Genomic DNA, 24,162 nt, shown 5'->3' on the forward strand with positions numbered 1-24,162 from the left:
TGACTAGTTTTCTATTAGAGGTTGTTGATCCCAATAATTAGAAGTCAACTGAGTTTTATTAACAAGTGCTCATCAAGGCAAAGGCAAGCCCACTGGTAGTGCAATAAAGACTCATGTCTTATCATGAATGACTGATGACAATTGTGTGCTTGCCATCCTTTCGTACAGTGATTTTCTGAATAACATTTTGACTGTAGCCACATAGTATAGAGCGGCATCTCCTCTGCAGCAATGTGCAAACTGTCTGCACCCACTGATGTTTACATGCTTGTGCTCTCGTCCATCCATGAGTTGTCACTGCACTCCAGCAGTGTACTTTGTCCTGTGGACAAATCGACAACAAGCAGACCAGTAAGCCACCGGGAGGGTCGACGCAAAACCAGGTGTATATAAGAGGTGAACGATTTCAGCTAGCTACTGCCAATTTTACTGGCTGAAGTGACAGCTATCACAAATTTGTTAATCTGCAGCTAATTAATGTTCATGAGTAGAGCTAACTATATTTATCATCTAACCAACAGAGTAGTGAGTTATTGTGCTGGTTAAACGATCTAGTTGATCACATTCTCATTTTCAGAAACATAAACTAGCTACTGTAGCTGTCAAGTTGTGGCATATAAATGGCCGACTCACCATCATCATTATTACATTATAAGTGGACTTTTTCTCCATAAAAGTAACAATATAAATCACAATCACAATAGTTGTGGGAAAAATTGCAATTGTCTATTTTGCCTAATAGTTTTGTTTAACACTGCCCTTGTGCTACTAACTCAGCTCTGTAACTGTGTAGTTTGGTAAGTGAAGCAACATCAAGAACATAGAGGAGTGACTGAAGCGGAATAGTAAGGGTGAGACAGATAGACAGGCAGACAGGCAGTCTAGTAGAACTTTTACAAACAAATGTTTCTCCTGATATAAAATACATGTTTATTGCATGGAGCGAGACGGGATGGGACAGAAGGGATGAGGACAGAGACGTTTGTTGTAATTTTACTTGACCTCAAGCAGAGGTTAACTACATTATTCTGTTCCTGTCAGACACTCACTGACCTATTGCCTGAATAGTTCTACGCATTAATGTGTGTATGTGCTATGTTTGTGTGAGTGTGTGTCGTGCGGATGTGACACATCTCTCTAAGGCTTTTCCTGTTAATTCACACTCCTTTCCAAAGACACTTGTGACATCTGAAGGTGCAACTTGATGAACAATAACAGTTCCAATCCCTGGCATATGTAATCACCAGTAGTCAGTAGTGAGGAGAGTACAGCACTTCGTGGTGTGCTGTCATGTAGTGGTGTGAGATACAACAGAAATCACTTAAGTTCAGCCGTTTCCATCTGTGTCCTCATTTCATATTACAGAAATAGCTTCCTGTCACCACACACTGCTACATGCATGGCTACATGTTACATGTACACTCTTATATACACACACACACACACACACACACACACACGTAGAGCACGTGTGTGTGTAGAGCAGCCCAGTGGAGGGTGGAGTGTGACATTTACACAATTTCTTCTGCGATAGGGGGCTCTTATGAAGGTGGACCATTTCAACATCAAACACTCACAGCCAGCAGGACGCTCTGTCTCCCCCAAGGGCAGCAGATGAATGGAGAGTGTGTGTGTGTGTGTGTGTGTGTCTTCCTGTGAATGTGAAGCCTACCTGAGCAAAGAGAGCGGCTGGGCTGCCGGCTGCTCTGACAGACAATCGTAGTCTGTATATGTCTATAAAAATAGTCTGGTAGTCTAACCACATCTCTATAGCATTATTTGCTACAAGGGATCAGCATTTTGTCACTGTCATCACAGTGGAGCTGCAGCAGCTTTGTTCTTCATCTACATCATCACATTACTAACTCAATTTAATAAGGATGGGAAACAGGAAGTTCTACGAGGGCATATTCACACTATGCTGCTTTGTTTTGTTTTTTTTTTTTTGTTTTTTTAAGATAAAAGTCACTGCCAAGACCACATTTTGTGCTGATATGGAAATCAAGCTGCTTGATGTGTGCTTTGTTTACCTAATGATTAGTTGCCGCAGCTGCATGCAGTATTTCATCAGTGCTACAGTCCTGGAAGACTTAGCAAAAACCCCGTCATTCAGCTAAAGTGCTTCCATTCTAAAGCAGGAGCAGGCTGCTCATTGTCTGCGATTGGCTGGCTCACAAATACAGTGCACATCATATTATGTCATACAAAAAGTTTAACTTTATTTGCTTTCAACTGACAAAATAAACCAACAAAAAACATGGCAGCTGCCCTAGAAACATTGTCAAATTTCTCCTAAACTCTGGACCAAAATCAACTTCTGAGTAAATCTGAGATGCAATAGGCAATACATTTGCAGAATAATGCTTAATTTTTATCTACATGCCTAGTTTTAGGCATGTAGATAAAAGTTTTGTTTTTGAGGTTGAGTAGTTTGGAGAGAGAGCCAGTGAAATTACACCACTTAGATCTTAATATTCACTTACCAGTCCAGTGTGTATCTGACTATCTGACTGCATAAATCCAATTCTTGAGTGGTTGTTTTCAGAATTAATACTCCTTCTGGGCTAAAACTTTGAGAAAAACTTGAGCATTTTGAACAGCATTTTGGAAGAGCAACAGTAGTGTAGTTAAGGCCTGCCCTTGACAAATCTAAGGAAATTCCATTTTAGGAAATTCAAGTGATCATGGGTTTGGTCAGACTGTTCTCTTGTGCTGGCACAAAACAAACATAGTATGGAAGACTGAGAAGATCGGGAGAAGATAAGCAAAAAAAACAAAAAAGAAAAAACAAAACAAAAAAAACTAAGCTTTTAAAATGTTTTTGATCTGTTTAAATATTACTCACTCAGGTATTTATATTTTTGACTCATTGGACAGCCTATTATTGCCCTTTATTGCTAACAGCCCTCCATACTTTGAGAGCAGTGCCAGTATCCCGTACCAATTTACAAAACAAGTAGTTTCAGCAATAAAGCAAAGACAAAATTTGCTTTATAAAAAGAAAATCTTACATTTCTTCCTGAAACAGAAAAGCTCTGAACAACAGAAGTGAAGTCAGTGGAACTGGCTCTAATGTTTAGGGTGAGTTCTTTATTAACCTGGCTGCACGAGTCAAGAGCCAGCTAAGACACCCACACATCATGTACCACTTTAACTTAAGTAGATTATGACTATCTGGTTGAAATCATATAATTTCTTGTTCCGTTACCATTTCCTCCATTGGAAATATTCACTATTGTTTTACCACACTCTCAAAAAGTGGAAAGAAAGGAAGAAAGAAAGCAATTATGAGAGAAAGAAAGCCACAAAAGACCTATTATACTAATATCTCAGGATTTTGCAGATTTTTAAGGTATTTTGAAGTGCATAATTATTCTTCACAGTGTAGACTGAGGTTGAATAAGTAGCCACCGATGCAGTATATTCCTCCAAACAAAAGCACTACAGCCAGATTACAGTCTGGAACCTAAGAGGTGAGGTTTTCATGCATTTAGCAAGCTCTCCTGCCTGTCTCCCTGCCTTGATGCAGCATCCTCCATAGACATCACAGTATTTCACTTGCCAACACATACACATATTCTCCAAATCTCTCTGTGACACACATACTATACTCTCATGCTCAATCTGTCAGAGAGCCCTAAAATCTTAACAAGGAAGAATCAATTAATTTTCAAAGTAAATGGGTGAGCAAAGAAGGGGTCATTATCTTTATACCAAAGTCTCAACCAACAGTAGCCTCCTACACTTTACAAAATTCACTTTTGCTCAAATCAGAAACTCTGTTGTCCTTATTGCGGTTGCTTTCTCCAACAACAGTAAAGATCTGTCTTATGTGTGTATGTGTGTGTATGTATGTGTGCGATAGGTAGCGCCTAGCTTTATCCTAGAGGTGGTTTTAAGGTCTGATCGGTATTTTTCCTCTGACATCAGCTGGTCAGAGCTAAATGAGCAGAGAGCGACAGTTAGCGCTGCTAACTGCTGCCCACGCCACACTCTTCACTTTAATAGAAATACCAAACAACACACACTCCACACACCTCATTATCAGAGGAGAGTTTAGCACTTTTACAACTGCAACAGTGGGAGAGATGACTGACTCCACACAAGTACACACAGGAATGCCCTTTGAATATAGTCACAAGCAAACAAAACATGTTGAGGATAACTGTGGACCTCACCACCTACACACACACGGTGTGAGTGGAGAGGTGCACAATCCCTGATAGAAGTATGCCTTATGCAAAAACCAAATTATAAAACACATATTGTTACATGCATCCTAAATGTAAATATTGAGCAAAAATAGGATTTTCTGTAAAGCAAATTCATTTTAGTGTCACTTTTAAGTGTTGGCAGTGTAGCAGTGAACATGTTGTTTATCTAAATTGTTCTAAAAATCTATTGTTGATCTCTGGAAAGAGCACACAAACTCAATATATTTTAATCTTCTGAGACTTCACTGTATCATTATTATCATCTGTCTGAAGCTAAACTTTGGTGTACTATGATATTATTTGAGCAGGGAAAAATGTATGTGCCATCTGTTTATTATATGTGAAGTAAAGTGTCCTAAACTCACCCCAAGCTTCAAGGTTTCTGTTGGGCGAGGCAGCTTCCTGAAGCCAGCCAGAGGCAGATGTCAGGAGATTCTGCCTGTCTAACATATTTAACATTTCTGTCACTTTTGGGAAAAACAACAATTATGCTGGTTTAAACAGAAACATGTTTGTCTCTGTTTGAATAGTATCATATTTTATTTCAATAATTTATTTCATTTTCTTTTGGCTGGGCAAAACAATTAAATTTTCATTGATTATAATATGCTACATTTGAGTCTTGTGTCAGTTCTAAACATTTTTCCCACATCTTGCTTTGAATCCATATTTGAAATACTGCAGCAAAGTGGGGAATTTACTCATCAATATTAACTTAATATTGATTGCCATCACACATTGTAGATTACATAAACCACATATTTCACATACACACAAAGCCCTATAGGAAAGCTGGCCCCTCGAAGTTTGAAAATTATGTGGGTACATAAGTACTGTATCTATCCAAATAAACCACTGGCATGGTTTATATATACATATAGTGTTTTGTATTAATGCATTATATTTTCGGGCCTAGGCACAAACGAACAACTACATATTAAGAACTCAGTGATGCCAGTGTAACCACATGAATGTCTATGGTAAATAGAGGGAAAATACGATGAAGGAGCTTCCAAAAATATCACAAATACCCCACTTTATCTATGCTCCACATGGGCAAAATATTCCCCATCTTGGTAATCATGATGATTTTTTTCTGGCGATATTAGAGTTGCAAAATATATATATAAATAAAACCTTTACTACAGTAAGTTATACATTATTAATTACTTTTAATTATTCAGCCCTTAAGAGACAACAAAGCAGTCCTGGAAAAAAGTAAGACATGCATTAAATGAATATATTCTTCTTTCCACGATGAAACTGAGCTACCAGGAAGCAGACTGAAAAAAAAAAATGTTTCCACAGAATTATTGTTCCCCAAAGGGGGAAACACCATTCCCCTTTGGGGGACAATGAAATCAATCAATCAATCTATCTATCTATCTATCTATCTATCTATCTATCTATCTATCTATCTATCTATCTATCTATCTATCTATCTATCTATCTATCTATCTATCTATCTATCTATCTATCTATCTATCTATCTATCTATCTATCTATCTATCTATCTATCTATCTATCTATCTATCTATCTATCTATCTATCTATCTATCTATCTATCTATCTATCTATCTATCTATCTATCTTGTGCAGTTTACAGTATTCTAGCCACTTGATTTATTGCCATAAGGAAACAACATATACTAATTTAAAGATTCTTCAGAATGAATCAGTTCTAGCTGCTGTGAGATGTCTCTGAAGAAGGGCAGGAGCTTGTCATTGCCATGCCATGTCGGTGCTCACTGACTCGTACACTTGGAAAATTGTCAGTTTGACGGTGGGAGTGACAGGGGTGGTAGGACTGAAATATTGCTTGGAAGCTGGTTGCCACAGGCTGGTATACCCCGAGCCAAAAGAAAGAAATGCACCTTTTACAGGAAGTGAAAATTATTCTATTGAAATATAAAACTAAGGAAAATATTTTTTTGTATTGATAGTTAAACATTATGTGGTATAAAGAATAAGTTCACAAAGTCTCATTTAGACTGACCATGAGTCATCTTTTTCAATGTGAGTGTAATTATGCTGCAGATTTCCGCAGAAATGAACAGTGGTCTCAATGGGCACAATGTGTGCACACAGAGTAGAAGGGTGTTAAACCAGTGTCTGTGTGTATGTGCCTGAGTGGGCAATGATGTATCTATGGCCCATTGTAATCTGTTGGTCTTATCTGACCCGTGGTCATCTGCTGAAGTTAAAGGTCACTGTGAATGATGACAGCTCCGGCTTTCCAAAAGCCTTAGATCTGGAGTAGTACTGATCTGGCTGAAAGGGAGGCTGCTGGAAGGCGATCTGGCTGTTGTTTTAAATTGCTTGAGAAACACATGCTGATGTGCACATTAGACACATGCACAGACATGTAATTATATCTAAGTCGCTTCAGGAAGATCAAACATTAAAGCTGCCCTATGCACCTTTTAATCATGTGATATAGTGAGTGGAAAAAAACATGATTACTGCTGAAGATAATTCCAACTCCTTCCCTTCTCTAAGGCCTGGTGGATAACACATACAATCCTTTACTGAGTGTGAACTGTAGTTGATGTTATTGCTAGACTTTCTTCCTTTACTGGTGTATCTACAGAACACTGTAGCAGCAGGTGGTGAATCTATAATGTTACAGAGGTACAAAGGTATAATGTACTATCATGTTATGTATGCAAATTACTTGTTTAGTAACAATGCACAGACTAAGAAGATGAAGGTCTGCTACAGTTTTTACAAATGTCTGATGGAAAGGGTCAGCATGGTGCTGGCTTTTGTGTCTGCACACATCACAGCCTATCATCTATTATTATGACAATTTTGAATTCAGTTCTGCTGTAACTGTGCTTCCTCATTGTGTTGAGGGAATTCACCCAACCCACTTACCTGCACAATAGCTATACACCCAAACATCCATTGTTAAATGCAAAGTACTGCTAAACTTGTCGCTTGCGATATCTTAACATTAATATGGCTTGAAGTTCCACCTTGTTCTATTGTATGACTACCCATTGCTTGTGGGCTGCAACTCATCATCTAATGGAGACTGGAGGATGAGGAGATCAGGCAGGTGATTCGTGTTCTATTTCTTTCTAATCACTTTACAAATGGTTTTCTGTAATCCAGCAAAGCAGAAACACTACTAATACAATAATATAATATCAAAAATCTTACCCATTATTCATTTTACTGAAATTGTAATATAACTAATGTAATGTAATGTGATCTACTGTAGCTGTAAAGTTGTCTTGGGTAGCAATACCATTAACTGTAGAAAAATGGCTTGAACAACAACTGTACTGCGTGATGCTATTGCTGGACAATTAAACATAATTTAGGGATATATGATATGTGCATAGAGACATTTTTAATAGGAATTGTGATTATTGGCCAACAACACAAAACTGGTATTTAGCAAATAATTGTGATTACAATTGTTGCATACATGCAGCCTTCCAGGATGAAGATTTCAGTAGCTTTTTTGGTGTCAAATGTTGTTGAATAACACTGCTCTGTGCGTGTATGGCAAACTTCAACTTAGTACAGGCCATACGAAACTGTTTGACTTAAAGATCCAGTATGTACTATAACTATTTGAATGCCGCTCACCTCACCCTCCTCTTCCATGAGTGTAGGAGAAACTACGGTGGCTGTGAAACCCGTGAATGGCCCTGTCTAGAGCCAGTGTTTGGTTTGTCCGTTCTGGGCTACTGTAGAAACATGGCGGTGCAACATGGCAGCCTCCGTGAAAGGGGACCCGCTCCCTCTGTAGATAAAAATGGCTTATTCTAAAGGTAATGAAAACACAGTGATTCGTATTTTGAGGTGATTATACACTAATGAAAGCATACTTATAAATATTATATTCCCTTTACGCCAATAGCTCCTCCTAAATGTTACACACTGGACTTTTAACAGAAGCCAGTAGAGAAAATGGGACTAGCAAAAAAGTACATGAATAGTCAGACAGCTGTGTAGTCTGTGATTTGCTTGGAGAGAGTTAAGAATCTGGTACATAAGCGGTATATGTTGTGTGCAGTGCCATGCTGTGTCATCTGCACCCGAAAGAACTACACTTCATCGTCAGGCTTCCTGCAGAAAGTTTCTCGCACTGATATAAGATAACAAAAAGGGAAAAGGGGAAGAAAAAAGCTCTCTAGTCGTCTCTCTTTCATTGTGTCGCCTCTCGTCTCCCCAACATCCCAAATGCTTTTTTTTCTGCAAACACTGAAACACCTATAGGATCTCCTTTCAGCAGGGAGCAACAGCCCTGTGTTCTTTGTTGTGATTTAACAATGTTCGTCTGCGTGAGCATGTAAGTGTGTGTGTGTGTGTGTGTGTGTGAGACAGAGCAACAGAGAGAGAGTCTGGAGGCACCGTCTGTCCTGTGACCTGGATATAATGTGGACCCTGAGGAGTGTAGTTTTAGGAGCTGCTGATGGAAATTACACACTACACAAACATGAAAACATAAACACACATGGACACATTCACGCTGACAAACACACACACCCTAAATCTGTCTTGCAGTTCCTAAAGACTGTTTTTCTGTAAATGGATGATCTATCCCCCTAATGTAACATTTAAGTAGACCTGTGTATTAATATGTTTACAAGAACAGTGTAATAGCTTTATAGTTTAATGTCAATGAGATAATCCATAACTTTAGATAAAATAAAGTATGTATTACTACTGCCTACTGCTGCCTATAGCATCCAACAGTGAGTCAGCCTTTAGTACAGTTACACTTAAACAGTAAGTGAAATACGCTTCTGACAGCAATGACAGCATATTATATAAATGAAAGAAAGGCTGGGTAGTTAGTATGAGTGGCAACAACAACCTATGCACCACTTACAGAAATTAAAACTTCAAATTTAAATCAATAGAAATTCCAAGTTAAGTACACATGCTTAAAAGAAAACTGATACTCTATGCACCAAAACTGACACAAGCTTTAGTTTTCCAAGATGGAGAGCACTGCAAGATGACGAGCAACTGAAGAGCGATGCGCTGTCGACTTTTTTCCTTCAGGAGACCTTTATCTCTTATCTATGTTGGGGCCTGAAATTCAGATCCACTGAACAAGGCAAGTTAACAAAGTAAGACGGAACATCACTGACAGGTGGTGGAGGCAAAGCTTTCAGTTTACAAGTCAATCTACTTTCCAATGTTCACCTATGGTTGTAAACTCCGTGGACTGACTGAAAGAACGAGATCACAGAGCTGAAATGAGTTTCTTTCGCATGGTGTCTGGGGTCACCCTTAGGGACAGGGTGAGCATCTCATTCTGATGCCTGCTGAACTCCCTGCAGAGGTATTGAGGGCAGTGGGAGGAGACCATGGGCAGACCAAGACCATGCTGAAGGGATTACTTAGCTCATGTAGCCTTTGAACGCTTTGGCAGCCCCCAAGAAGAGCTTGAGGTCCTGGCTGTGAAGAAGGATGTCTGGACTCTGTTTAGTTTGCTGCTTCTTCCCCCAGACCCCAGTGGCAGAAATTGGATGGATGGTATATTGTCACATCTTCAAATATAACAGTATTTCCCTATATGGATTACTACTAGTTGTGAGGTCTTTTAAATAGTAAAGTAAGTAGGGCATTCAACAACAAAAGCATTAATAAGACAAATATTTCCTTCTGAGGTAAAATAACCAAATCACTGGTTTTTGTCAAAGCCATGCCCAACAAACATCACAAAATGACCTCACGCATTCACTAACAACCTCCTAACTCTCTATTTATTCCCTCTACTCCCTCCATCTGCTCATTGTTCCACTGATTCCACCCGATTACTCTAATCTCACACCCTCTACTCCTTCCATCTTCCTATTTTGAACACTTAAATCATTTTGCTGGGAGGAGGAGTGACTGGCAGGACTTTTATCTGAAAAGCAGCTATAAATAACAACTTGGAAGGAAGAGATGGAGAGGAAAGAGAGAGAAAAGAAAGAAAGAAAGAAAGAAAGAAAGAAAGAAAGAGAGGGATTTAAAATAGATCAGCTGTGGGCTATACCAATATTTGGTAAGCAGCATTTGTTTAGAAGGAAATCAAAGACAGAGCGATGCCCGATGCAGGACAGACTGCAGAGTGCTGCTGAATCCAAAGCAGGCGAGTAGACAGGATGCAATTGATAAAATGTCTGAACAAAAACAAAAACAAGCACATCCCATCACTCAAAGATGACCTCTGAAACCATGTGCCTTTACTAAAAAGAAGCAATGCAGATCAGAATTACTATGACTTTATGCATTAACTTCTGGGAGGAGTACTAAAGTGTCTGTACTTACACCTGAGAACTTCCTAGTTAAACCATTGACTGTTTGGGGTTTACGTGCCTTGCTCTGGGGCACATCTGTGGTAATTATTAGAGGTCTTGATTTTCCAGGTTCAGGGATTCAAACTAGAAGACATCTTAAGACTTCTCTAACCTTTAAACCATTCTTCTCCCCTTACCACCATGACCTCTTTTCATCTCTTCATTTGTCCTCTTTCCCTCCTCCATATGCTGATGATGTGGTTTTAAATGGTACTGCTGGGGTTAGATTGTATTGGGAAGGTGTTACACAATAACGCCCATGGCCCAGTACGGGATTAGAGGCTTAAAATGAGAAGGAAATCGAGGAAGGAAGGGGAGAAAAGACAGAAGCTATAGCTTGTGTGATTAGAGCTGGTGAAACAGAAGTCATTTCTAGATGAGGGTGACTGCAAAGAGTTAAGCCCGACAGGACTTACTGGTGATTATATAAAGCCTATACAAGAAAGTAGGGTTCAAATGTACATGTCTTTTGAAGCTTTCACTATTTCTGACACAAGAAGCACTCAAACACTCTGTAAGAAACACACACAGAGCCAGAACAATCAGTATGCATAGACAATCACTGCCCTGACCCCTTCCGCTATCTTATCTTCATCTCTGAAGCCAGATAATCCACATAGGTCCTTCAACAAACACACACACAAATCCATCCCTTAGTGTCCATGGTGCTTACGTCCTAGCACATGCTGTATATATTTTTAAAGGTCTGGCTTATCAGTCGTCCGGAAGCTGAAGAACACGCTCACCTTAGCTGTCTTCTCTCCCAGTCTGTGCTCTAGTAAACTGGATGGTAATCATTTCTTCATTATACTACAATGTCATTTATTCCTATTGCTCAGTGCAAATCATTTTAAAACTCTATATCCTGTAGCCAAGGACAGTTTTGCACTGTGTCATGAATGTCAAAATGTCAGTAATTACATTAATTTAATGTGCATAAGCATTAAAATGTATAGCCCAAATTAGGTGTATTTTTAAAAATCATTATATTTCATTATCACTGCTATACTTTGTTTGACCACTGACCAGTCTATCAGAGTGAATGGCTTTTACTTTACAAAAACATGAGCCTGTAAACTGTAAACTGAAAAGCAAAAAAACATCACATCAGTGGGGCTACTGTTTGTAATGGAAACATTTTTTACCCCAGCATGAGAACATGTCATTGCAAATACAGCAATTTCACAGTAATTTAATGAGTAAATCCACCCTCCATGAGGTGTCTTTGAAAACATTTATAGTTTTGAAAGCCAAACAGATTTACATAAGCCATTTAAGTATGCATCTTGAGTTATTAGGTTCCAATCAATTTCACTTCGTGTTCAGCTGGAATACTATAGTTAGTATAATCTCATCAAAACGTGGAATGTTACATGACAAATTCGAATGTGGGTAACAAATGAAGCGGGTGTTCATGGGAATTGAGAGGATATGGATTTAAATCTACGATTCTCGTGACAATGATTTCCTGAAACCAGAGTAATAATAATTCACACGCCATTTGTATGTAACTGTGCGCTGCATTTGTTGACCCTGGACGTGGACACACTGAAACTGGGTGCCTCTGCACCGATGGCTCATGAAGTGAGGCATAGTACTGAAACGATTAGTTGTTGTGGGGTTCAGGAGCCTACTTGACAGGATTCCAAGGGATCTCCTGCCAAGTAAGGATTAGTTTAATGTCAGCAATATCTCATTCATTTATTAGACATTATCTTAAATAAGGTCCTAGAGGAACAACACCTTAGACCATTTTGTTGTGTGTATATTTCAAAATAAAAAGATAATGGCGGAAAACATTTTCTACATAAATCACCTTTACACAAGTAGTTTTTCTTTAGAACCCCACTCAACAAACATTTCTCCTACCTGCTACTGGTGTTGCGGAGGACCACCAGGGCATCAGGGAAGCCGTCTAGGTTGTAGTCCCCGATGTGCAGGGCCAGGGGTTGGCTGGGTTTTCCTGGCACAAAGCTCCAAACCGTTTCCTTCCACTGGAAATCCGACAGCACTTGTACCCACTGCAACAACATCCGAAAAAAATGTACACATCAATCAGAATTAACCAACACTGGACACAGTGTAAATAGTGAACAGGAAATGGGTAAAGGAAAAACTAAGTCCTTGTCAGCAAGTAATTCAGTCTTAAACCTTATTCTACTGAATTTTCTGAATTTTGTTGTTGCTACTTCTTTAGAAACTAGTATCAACATTTAGAAATAGAACAAGATGAAAAAAGGGTGCATTACTCCTCTTTGAAAAAGAGTATAATTAGGGCTTGCTTGGGTGAATCCTGAACCATCCCTTAGTTATGCTGCTATAAGCCTAGACTGCCGGGAGACTTCCCATGATGCCCGTGTTTCCTCTCTCCTTCTCTCCCTCTCCATCTGTATGCATTTTTATCCGATTACTGCATGTTACTAACTCGACATCTTCTCTCTCCCGTAGTTTTGTGCTTTCTCATTTCTCTCCTCTCTCCTTCTGTCACTTTCAGCAGGTATTTCTGCCTCCGGAGCTGCAGAGTCTGGATCTGTGGTTGTGGGCCACTTGTTGCCCCCGTGTTCCTGCTCAACATCTGCTACTACAGTTGTTGTTATTGGCTCTGTTACTAATACTGACATTATTATTCCTATGACTGTCATTCCTATTATTATTAATTTATAAATATTACCACTACCATTACATTATTACTATTTTAAAAAATTCAAGGTGGTATATGCATTGTGCTTCCCTAAATGAACGTCCATTACATTTAAGCCCTTGCCAAACGACTTCACACAATGCTGATTAAGCTTATCACCGCCAGATAAATCTCTCTGCATTTCACAGTATACAGTATACAGTACACAGTATATTTCATAGTTTTTAAATCTGGTGTCTGTGGCAACCCGCGCTGGCATAACAGTAATGATGTGTTTTAACACCAACCAGCAATGATTACAGAAGCAGGGAGAAAACCAGAGCCATGTAGAGAGCTCCGTGATCTGCCATTGCTGTAAAAAAAACCCAAAAAGGTCTATTGGAGAGAATGTTTATTATTGAGCACTGTTCATTTTGTTTATTATGATTGTATAGTTTGTGTTAATATGCTTTGACAGCATTGTATTGTATGCAGTCATGACAATAAAGCCATGAGATGATGCAACTCTCTCTCTACATGGCTCAGGAGCAACCGTATCCAAGGAGTCGACTACAGCAACTAGTAAAACCTCCTAGTTAACTCCTGTTAACGTCTGGTGTTCATACTGTTGGCTATAATGTTGTTTTTACACTGGCATAGTAATGCATGTTTCTGCTGTACTTTCTGTCTGGCTTGTCTGGGCAGGTAGACAGAAACACTACAAAATACAATAGACACAAAGTGCAACGTACAACGAATAATCCCATATACACGTTTGCTGTGTTGACTTACTCACCAAGGTTAGAAACCAACTACTAACTCCTTGTTCAATATAAATTGGTCTACATCTAGATTTGGATATTTCTGGCACTTTTTTGTCAGGGGGTTGGAAGAAGGGAGTCGAAGAAAAAAGGCAGCCAAAAGTAAACTTCCCAGACAAAGACATGCTGGCAAAGATGCAGTTTGGTTGAAGCTAAAACCTACAACACGTTATCTAGGTTTTACCATGCCATTTCTGTCACATGGAAAAACCACTTGTACTGTGCTTGCATCAAGGGCTCATGGTGCTTGCACATTTGTGAGTATTCCAATGTAATGGTAAGGGAAATTACATCATGGAAATTTGAAAGAACAATTTCAAACTAATAACAAATGCTTGCCTCAGTGGACCGAGAGCAATGGTGCGGGGGACTGACATTACCAACAACAATCCCAACAATCCTTTTCAGTGCAGTTAGAGCACTCACAATAATAGTCCTCTCTGATGGGCTCATGCTTGCTAGTTTCAGGAGCACTTTAACTACAAAGTATTTTCCAAAATTACTTTATGTGAAACTTTTAACACTGAAGTCAAATAATAATTTGATTGAAGTTCAATCCTAAATTGTCCACCAAACACCAATTTCTAGTCTTTAAATTCATCTACAGTACCCCGAGTGCCAATTGAGACCCGCAATACTTTCCACAATTACAGCATTTACTTGAGAAGTAAAAAGAAAATTACAGTATTTGCAAGAATAGAAATGTAAATCCCCAATTTAGCAACTCCTTTCCTTGGTACGGGGTTATTGTCCCAAAACAAAACAAAAAGAGAAACAAATGACCAAAACACGACTAAATTAATCCGAACTAAGCAAAAGATAATCAAAGAAACCAGTCTGAATTTGATGTATACCAATAACAAATTTCAACTACATTATAAATTATCATTTGGACTGAAAAACTACACAGGTGGATTTTAGAATCAGGTGCTGTGTGTGTGCTCATAGCCTGTAGTCTTGCCTTTAATGACATTCTCTTAACACATCAGACACAGGTACTGAAGAAGTCCTCCGACTCTTTTAACCAAACACAAATGAAGCATCTTTCCCTCATCTTGACAATTCAAATTTCGAGGTAATAGGGCCCTCAAGGGGGCCTTGCTGTAATGCTACTACTGTGATGTACTGGGAAGGAGACAGTCAAACTAAAGAGGTACACATAGAAAACTGCATAAAAACAAACAGCACACCAGAGAGAGTGCTTTAAAAGGCCTTGTTGAGACCATTATCACCTCTCGCTTAATATGAATGCTATTTCACTTTGCAGCTGCATCACTTCTCTAACATACCAGCACTGGTTCAAGCTTTGACTCATCATTTACGCCATAATATCTTTCTCTCTCACTCTGTCTTCCTCTGATTCCACCAATTGCTGGTGACTGAATGCAACAACAAAAAAAAGAGCTATTGCTTTTCATTTTGCAGAAGAAAAGTTTTTGTACTGTAACTGCCCATATTTTCCCAGTGAATTCATTTTAATAGAGTTCTAACCAGTGACAGACATTCTGGTCTCCCTGCTTTCATTATTGCCTTTACAATGAACTGTTAGCCAGGGGACCGTGAATTACATATAACACATCCCTCTCTTGTATTATAAGGAGAGAGAGAGAGCGCTAATCCTCACCCTAACAACATCACGAGTGGCAATTCATGAGTAGCAATGTATCACCATTCAGAACAGGATGTTCAGTTCAGTACATGAATTGTTTCTGACTGCTGCACCCTATGAACCAAATAATTCATTAGTCTAATACAGTCAAAGTACAGTCCAGGTCTTGCCTCATGTGGAATATGTTCTTAGGTGCCAGTTTATTAGGTACACCTAGCTAAAACTAATGCAGTCTAATACAACAGTCCTGCAATAAATCCTCCCTTCATGAAGGTTATAATGTTCAGTTTTTGTAAGAGAGGTGTTGATTCAACTTTATGATAATTTTAGAGGATGTAATATGTGATGCTGTTGAACTGCACTGATTTATACAGAGAGGTGTTTCTGTTTAGCCTACCCTCACTGATATAAATAGGGTGGACAAAATAATAGACTGCATCACCTGAATGTGTCTTTTACTGGAGTTGGAGTAAAAAACACTAGGGCGCAAGTCCTTCTCCCCATGGTGTTCAAGCAACCCCTTGCTGCAGATACAGACAAGGCCCGAGCAACAGTCAATGCCAGAAGAGATCATTATAGATATGTGATGTCTACAGATGTTTATGTTTTTTAAAAAAAAAAGAAGAATTACCGCACCACAGTTGTATGCCTATGCCAACCAGTCAAGTTGCAGTCTGTCCAGACTAATATAATATATGTAGTGAATACTTGGAAGGAATTGAATAAAAGGTATAATGTGTATTTTTTGGCTAAATGGAAGTTATCACTATATTGTTGATACATATATGATTCCAGCGAATATACATTGCTGAACTGATTAATGAAGGATTATCATATATGTATTGGCTAAACAGGTCCACATGTACTTTATTACTATGTAAAGATGGATTCTTATAGAGTATAGCTACACAGAATGTGGTGCGTTTGTTTTCTCCTGGCATTTTTAGATGCAAAGCCTCTCTATGAGCTGTAGGTGAAAATCACTCACTCACAGCATCACGATTAACTAGGCGCGCTGCGATACGTTGTTTGCAGTCACGTGATTCCAATGATGCTCGAAATTCAGAATGAGACAGGAAGTGAAAGGCAGAATGGACGAGATGGAGGAAAGCCCGTACTATGCTAGTTATTGTTTACTCAGTGTCGTTCCAGTCAACGTGTGTGTGAAATCTGGAATTGCCCAATTCATTCTTAAATTGTGGCTAAAAACCTATTTTGAGGTCACAATGACCTTTGACCTTTGAGTCAAAAGTGTCACCCATTCAGTGTCCAACCAACTGTGAAATATGGTCACAATCTGATCTTCTGATCCTGAGTTATGGTGTTGAATAATGGCCAAAAAAAAGAGGACATTCCAGGACATTATGATGTCACAGTGAAGTTGACCTTTGACCTTTTGGGTGAAAAATGTCATCACTTCATCATTGTATCGCATTAAACACCTGTGTGAAATTTTCTCTGAATTACCGCATCAATTCTTGAGTTAGGGCCAAAAATGTATTTGTCAAGGTTAGTTTGAGGTCACAGTGACCTTTGAGCCAAAAGTGTCACCAATGTCCGACCAACTGTGAAATATGATCATCACTTCTTCATCAGTGACCTTCACCTTTGACCACAAAATTCCAATCAGTTCATCCTTGAGCCCAAGTGGACGTTTGTGCAAAATTTGAAAAAATTCCCTCAAAATGTTTTGTACATTGTTTTCCCTAATGTACTAAAAATACAGTGTACCAACCCATGACCCTAAAACCATGGTACGTATCAAATCATTCATTTTGTGTACCGTTATGCTATGAACCAAACACTGAAGCACACACTGGCAAACACGTACACATGGAAACACATCACACACATCCAATTTTCTTATTACCTACATACACACAAAAATCTTGATGCCCTCTCACAAACACACACGCAAACTTCCATCATCACAAGGCTATTTCTTATAGTTCATGTATGTGAAATGTTGCAACACTGTCTCAAAGTGAAGCAAACATGGAAAACATAAATAAAGAAGAGGGTGTAGTTGTATCTATATCTATATAGAGTATATGCCGATATTACTATACTTACTGCAGATATATGTGTGTCAGTGTATGTATGTTGACTGATAAGTACAGAGAAATTGCAGTAAAGAAATGTCAAACTAGGTCATTTAGAAAAAGTGTCACTATTACATAGTTTGTCCACCGGAGAGCATTGCCAAATATTCAACTGTAAAATGTCTTGTTTAGTATGTACCTTGGTCACAATTCTTGCCAGTGTGGATCCCTTTGTGTGTGTGTGTGGGGCAGATGCTGGAGGTTTAAACTATTCATGAATGTTAAACAGAGAGAGCAGGTGCAGGGGAAAGTCACCAGGGAGACACTCACCAGAACTGCCACTAATAGCTTTTAATACGACCAGCATGTCTGAGAAAGACAACCACAGCCTATTACCAATTACTTTGAAATTTATCACACAGTCCGTGATGTCACTGATGTTAGTTTCCTCCAAACCAGCTGTGCACACTATGTGAACACAGGTACTGATGTAGAGGTAACACTGTTTGTAGGGGTGCCAGGCGGCGGCGGCGGTGGTACTGGGTGCACGGTGGGTAATTATGTGGCAGAGGAATGCCAAGGAATGGGTGTCCTTGACAATTTCCAAAGAAGCTAGCAAGTTGGAATCTAATTTCTTTACTCCTAATCTATAATAATATGATAACCGAAGATTTCACCATGGCAAACTGAGACTTTTTCAACTTCCTGGTTGACCATTGCTAATGAAAATACTAAAAAACTACAAATGAGCATAGAAAGCAAACCCAACCCACAAAACATTTAGGCACACAATTAAACTCTAACCTTCTTTTCACTTTAAGGCTTTAAATAGAAATATTGTAGATTAGGTCCTTAGGTTTCAACATGAAGTAACTTGGACTGACTCAGTGTAGGCAGAAGTGAGTTGAGGACGATAGTAATTATGCTCCTTTACATACTGATGGCATCATAAAAGCAAGGGAGTGATAAACCAAGATCCAGGTTGAATACTTTTCAGAGGATAAGAGCAAGCTTGAAGCTTTAATGCAATGCTGCCCAGTCAAGCTCTCATTAAATGACCATTGAGTGATGTTGCAATGCGGTTTAAGAGGCTGACTGCCTGCCATATGGGTGTAAAGCTTGGCTATGATTACTGCCATCCAGAGTGGATGGGAGTGCTGGAAATGACCACTGTGTAGTGGCTGGCAGAGAGACGTGAAGAGAGAGAGCGAGACCTGAGAGGCCGCTGCCAGCCCATTTGTGGCCAGTAAACACAATGCTAGACAAGGACGCACATAATGGTACACTGTCCCACACACAAACGTGCACATTTGGACACATTTACAGAGGTCTAACCAGTATTCCACTGGTAAAACAATTCAGAGGAAACACATTAATGTGAATTACTTGTAGTTATTTTCTGAGGTTCCATTTGAGGAGATCTATTGACTCTAAAAGTAACCAATGAGAGACAAACAGAGTTGGGGAAAGAAAGAAGTGGGAGATATGAGAGAAAGGAGAGAAAAGAAGGGAGTGAAAATGATAGACATGCAAGTAGTTTGGATGAATATGTGTACATTACCTTAGGTCTAAAATGATTGACAGCTCATTAGATAGACATAGTGCCTAAAGAAAGGGCACTGCTTTAAAATCCAAATTCTAATATCTATTGAAGGTAAAAAAGTATACGTGAGAATACACTTGCCATTCAAGATGTGCTGGTTTGAAATGGGAAAAGATGATGATTGATCTATTAAGTATTAACTACACATTAGTTCCCATGTCAGCAGTTATTCTGACAGCAGGTAGCCATGTTTTCAAATGGTAGCTACATCTTCAATCTTTTTTGCTCTTTTGTCCGCAAGGCAAATTAATTAATTGTTGAGTTGTCTTTAAGTCGGAGTCCTTTGGTCTGTGCTCAACACTGCCATGACGTTCTCTCTCAGGACAGAGTGAGGCCTTTGCTGGCCGCCAGCCTTATCAGCAGACCACTGTGCTGTTGTTGGCCCCGAGGCAATCAGTGTACTGTCTGTTGCTTCTTTTCTAACGCTGATTAGAGGAGGAGAGAGGAACTGCACAGAGAATACAAACAGCACCTTATAGTCAACACTGCAAAAATGCAACCCCCCCCCAACAGTAGGCTTCGTGATGGCATGACAGCTGCTGATTAAACTGGAGATGCCATTTTACTCTATAAGTACATGTTCATTTCCTAATGACAGCTTGGGAGAAGAGCAGAGGTTGTGGGAAAAGGATGATGAAATGAAGTAAAATAAAGAAAAGCCTCAGAAAAAACACTAGAATGATAAGATCAAAAGTACACACACGTATGCACATGCTTGTATGCATGCATTCAAACATATGATAAAGAGAAGAGAGAGATGCTTACACAAGTAGGAGTCCAAGATTAAGCCTGCCATATTAGTAATTAATTACACTCAGTCAAATCAAACACAAGTGATGTATTATCACAGTTGTCTCACTGTAATTTATACATTATATTGTTTCCTGGTAAAAAGTTTGATTGTGCCTCTCAAACATAACCTAATGACATTGATATGTGATGATCATATTGTGTGAACATATGGCAGAACAAAAGCAGATGATGAAAGACTTACAGTAATTGTGGTAAATTAGCAGGCGATATCACAAAGCGCAACAGCACAAGTCATAAGATCTGTCTTTTTCAATCGAGCAGAGGGGGAAAACAGTAATGTACGGCATTTTTCCTCAGCAAGATGAGACGGTGGTTCCCCTGTGTTTGTTTTTATTGCTGTATTATGTGGGGAATTTGGGGGGAAATCATATGGGCCTCAGGGAAGATATTAAAGGTTTCTAATCTAATCTTTTCTTTTATTTGAGAGGCTGCAATGAATAGCCAACCTGACAGAGGAGCTCCTTAAATAAATCATGAAGCAGTTACTCCTTCCTCATGGCTGTGGTAGTTTTGACATTTAATCACTAAATATAGCAGAGTATTTGAATAATGTCAAGTGTGTGTCTTTATAGATTAATCTGTGGCCTAACGTCCTCCCAGTCAAACAGAGCGATCCCAAGTCTAAATAACTCGATACTGACATTCGCTGGTTCAAATGTCAACATATTAACACCGAACTGAGTGCGAGTGTATGTGTGCGTCTGTGCGCGTGTGTTAGCGCAGAGATCCAAATGACCTAGTTAATGGAGATGAAGACGATGATGGGATTTGCGCTTGGAAGGTAATCTGATACCTTTAATGGTAGTGAGGGGAAGGATCCCGCATACAAATAGCTTTTTATCAAACAGCGTGAAAACACAGACCGTGTACAGACAGCTTATTGTGGCGTTCTGCATGCACGCACGAACACACACTTGCACGCACGAACACACACCTGCATGCACATACACACACAAAACATGGAAGCACGCATATAGAAGTACACATAAAAACCAGGAGGGGCACAAACAAAGACCCCGACATAAAATTGCTCTCCTGGCTTTGCTGATGACTAAAGTGAAAAAGCGACGGCATGCCTCCCATTGATTCAACTTGGCGGAGAGAGCTCCCGCTTCATTAGGCCAAGAAATTAAAATGTGAGCAGCATGCGGTGGAGTTGGGAGGTGGTGGCGGGGTTTACGGGGTGATGTGGGGAGGTGCTGTAACACCGACAGAAAACACGGCTGTCCAAGGCAATAAAATGTTTAAAAAAAAACAGACATGTAATGAAGTGATGGCTTTTATGATTCCAGCGATATAATGACTGTACTGCTCATCATATTAGAACTGGCACTGAAAGACAGCATGGGACTGAACAGGAGAGGAGTGGGCGGGAAGAGCAAATGACTAACACGCAGAAAAGTAGAAGTTAGGACAGTATGGCTATAATCATGGGCAACTGTGTGATCGTGGCTGGAATTATGGGGCTGCATACATGTTATGATAGTGTTTTAGGTGATGCAATGTATGAAATTGTCTACCCTAAAATAGAATTCACAATTCAGTAGAGAATTTGCTACTAAAGTATTTTCAATAAGAGGTAATAAGAAAAAGCGTTTTTTTTTCTGAGTTTTCTGTCAGTAAGCAAAGTCTGACACTGTCAACTGAGTTATGACTTCAAGAATGAGTACGATTTTTGACGCAAATTGCAGCAATGGGGCACACGGTTACTAAGTACCTTAGTATTACTTATTAAGTACCTTAATTGCCTCTGTGAGCTGTGTGTCACAGGCACTGTTGCTGCTGCAACTGCTCACCGTTTTGGTTAGTAGGCCAAACTGCAATAACTAACTTTCCTTTGTTTTCAGAACACCAGCATGCACCTGTCCCTTTAACCCCCACCGCACCCCCGCCTTTAACTCTCCTGCACCCCCTGGGGAGGCGAGCCTCAGTTTGAAAACCTCTGCTCTAGCTTCATATTTAGCATCCAGACATATCTCGTCTCTCATCTAAGTCTCGGCAGGGAAGCAAATACGCCTATTTCCCAAAATGTCGAGCTGTTCCTTTAAATGGCAGTTTCTCATATCGAGCTATCTACTGTGTTCCTCACATCAACCTTGGTGTAAAGCATGTGTTCCAAAACATCACCTCTTTGTTTTCACCAAACTGGTCATCAAGTTTGTGTCCAAATCCAGGTGGTTAGCAAGTGATTAAATCCAGCTAGTCATGAAGGTTCACTTACCCAAATCTCACGAGTGGGCAACCTTGCAACGTAGAATGTAAGTGTACGAGTTCCCCTTTCTGTTCAGTTATATGGACTTCTTTAACCTAAGCATGGCTTGATGAAGAAAAGAGGGGGTTCACAGAGAAGAACTACAGTAATTACAACTCGTTTCGTACACATCTTGTGCTTTTATGTAAATCTACTCTTCTCTAACTACGTATGCAATGCAGGTGGGGAGGTGGAAGTCTGTCCACTGCCAACATAAGCACACATGGTAAGTCTAAGGGTCAGTGGAGGCGTTTCTACCAGTGGTGGTGTTGTTTCCACATGACATGATGATATTTCTAACCTTCAAAATGTTTCTATCCATCACATGGTGCTTTTATCTGTGGTGCTGGCGTCTGCATTAACTACCTCTGTATATACCAGTACACCTTGCACTGACATGTCCTATCCAAAATAAAAAACTATCTGTATCTGGGTATTAGCAGGAAAATGAGGTCACAGTTTGTCCCCGGAAAAAGGCAGTCAAGAGTCAGAGCCAGAGATGGAGTGAGACCATATGTCTTTGTGTCAGCTGAGCAGGGTGGGGACGCTGCTACCTGCTGTCACTGTCACCTCTTTGACCACTGACTAACCAGCTGACTGGGATGACTGGGAGGAGGCTGTCTGGCTCACACTGGCTGCCCTTACACTGTCTGGGCAGCAACAGTAGGCAGCTGGCTTGGTCTTCATGGGGGCGGTATGTGCATGTGTGCATGTGTGTAAATGGGGTTTTTTAACAATAGATCAAATACACACAGAAATGTGCATACTTAATACTATCAGTATCAATACTCAATACTACTACTTGTTTTATAGGGAGGTAAGTCTGTTGCCCATTAAAGGATACCAAAACACATTTGTTAAATGAATAACAATGTAACCATTGTACAGTGCCACTGCACAATAAATGAAAACATGTGCTGTTGTCACAATGTACTGTGTGAGGCCTTGCAGTAATATTACGGGCATTAGTAAGTGCACAATATCTTTGTGGAATTTCTTTGTTTTTGTCTTCAGACATAATATAATCAACAATAGCTAGCACAAAAGAACAGTAGCAACATCCCCAAAGCAAATCAATTCCTGACGGTTTCTTTTGGCCACAGAACCAGGAGATGTGGCCTGTGGCCAAACAGTTGCCATTTGGGGTCACTCACTTATTGATGCAGTGTGAGAGAATGCTGCATCAGCCTGTGCTCAGCGCCTACGTTCCACTACAGTTTTTTCACTATAAAGCAGACTACAAATGTACTTAACTATTCCTGCTTTCATTCACAGTATCGCTATATATGTCATACCACTTAGGGGAGGAAGATATAGAGAATATTTTTAGTATGTTCTTTGTTGAGATTCAAAATTAGGCAGACAGACGTTGCTATCAATATCGCAATAATTTTAATGATTTTTATGGATATTTATTTGGTCATTAATGGTTTACTTTTAAGCATAGATGGAAGGAAGCCAGTGCGATCTGGTACTACAGACCACCATTAACTGTAAACCAGTTAAACCAGTTAATAAACCATAAGCTGGTTTACTAACTGTTCTACACTGTTGGTATAGGCAAGAGAACATCAGCTCTTCTGCTTTATTTCCTCACATAAAATATACATTTTTGTAAAAGGTAAAATTATGACAGATAAATCCTCAACAAAATATCATGTGACTTTGCTGGTAGTATGTGTGAGAAAGAAAGAGCGGATAAATTGCACATGATGAACTGTTTATCCCTTGCCAAATACTCTGAAGTTGACCACGCACTTCATTGTTGGCTAAAGACATTAACTGCAGAAGCGGTAGTCAATGCACTTTGGGAATGAGGGGAAAACAAGGCAAGTAAACAAGTAAAACCACATAGATACACTCCATGTACTAATTGAG

General features: G+C 39.5%; 1 protein-coding gene across 1 annotated transcript in view; it reads right to left on the bottom strand.

The window, feature by feature from the left end:
- The window catches only part of itfg1 (integrin alpha FG-GAP repeat containing 1), a 144,334-nt gene that overhangs the window by 64,739 nt on the left and 55,433 nt on the right, over positions 1 to 24,162 (bottom strand). Inside the window, exon 10 of the mRNA XM_044194728.1 lies at positions 12,395 to 12,546. Within this exon, the coding sequence (XP_044050663.1) occupies positions 12,395 to 12,546 (152 nt within the window). The remainder of the gene's footprint in view (positions 1 to 12,394; positions 12,547 to 24,162) is intronic.

Source organism: Siniperca chuatsi, linkage group LG1, assembly GCF_020085105.1.
Source record: "Siniperca chuatsi isolate FFG_IHB_CAS linkage group LG1, ASM2008510v1, whole genome shotgun sequence".
Taxonomy (NCBI): Eukaryota; Metazoa; Chordata; class Actinopteri; order Centrarchiformes; family Sinipercidae; genus Siniperca; species Siniperca chuatsi.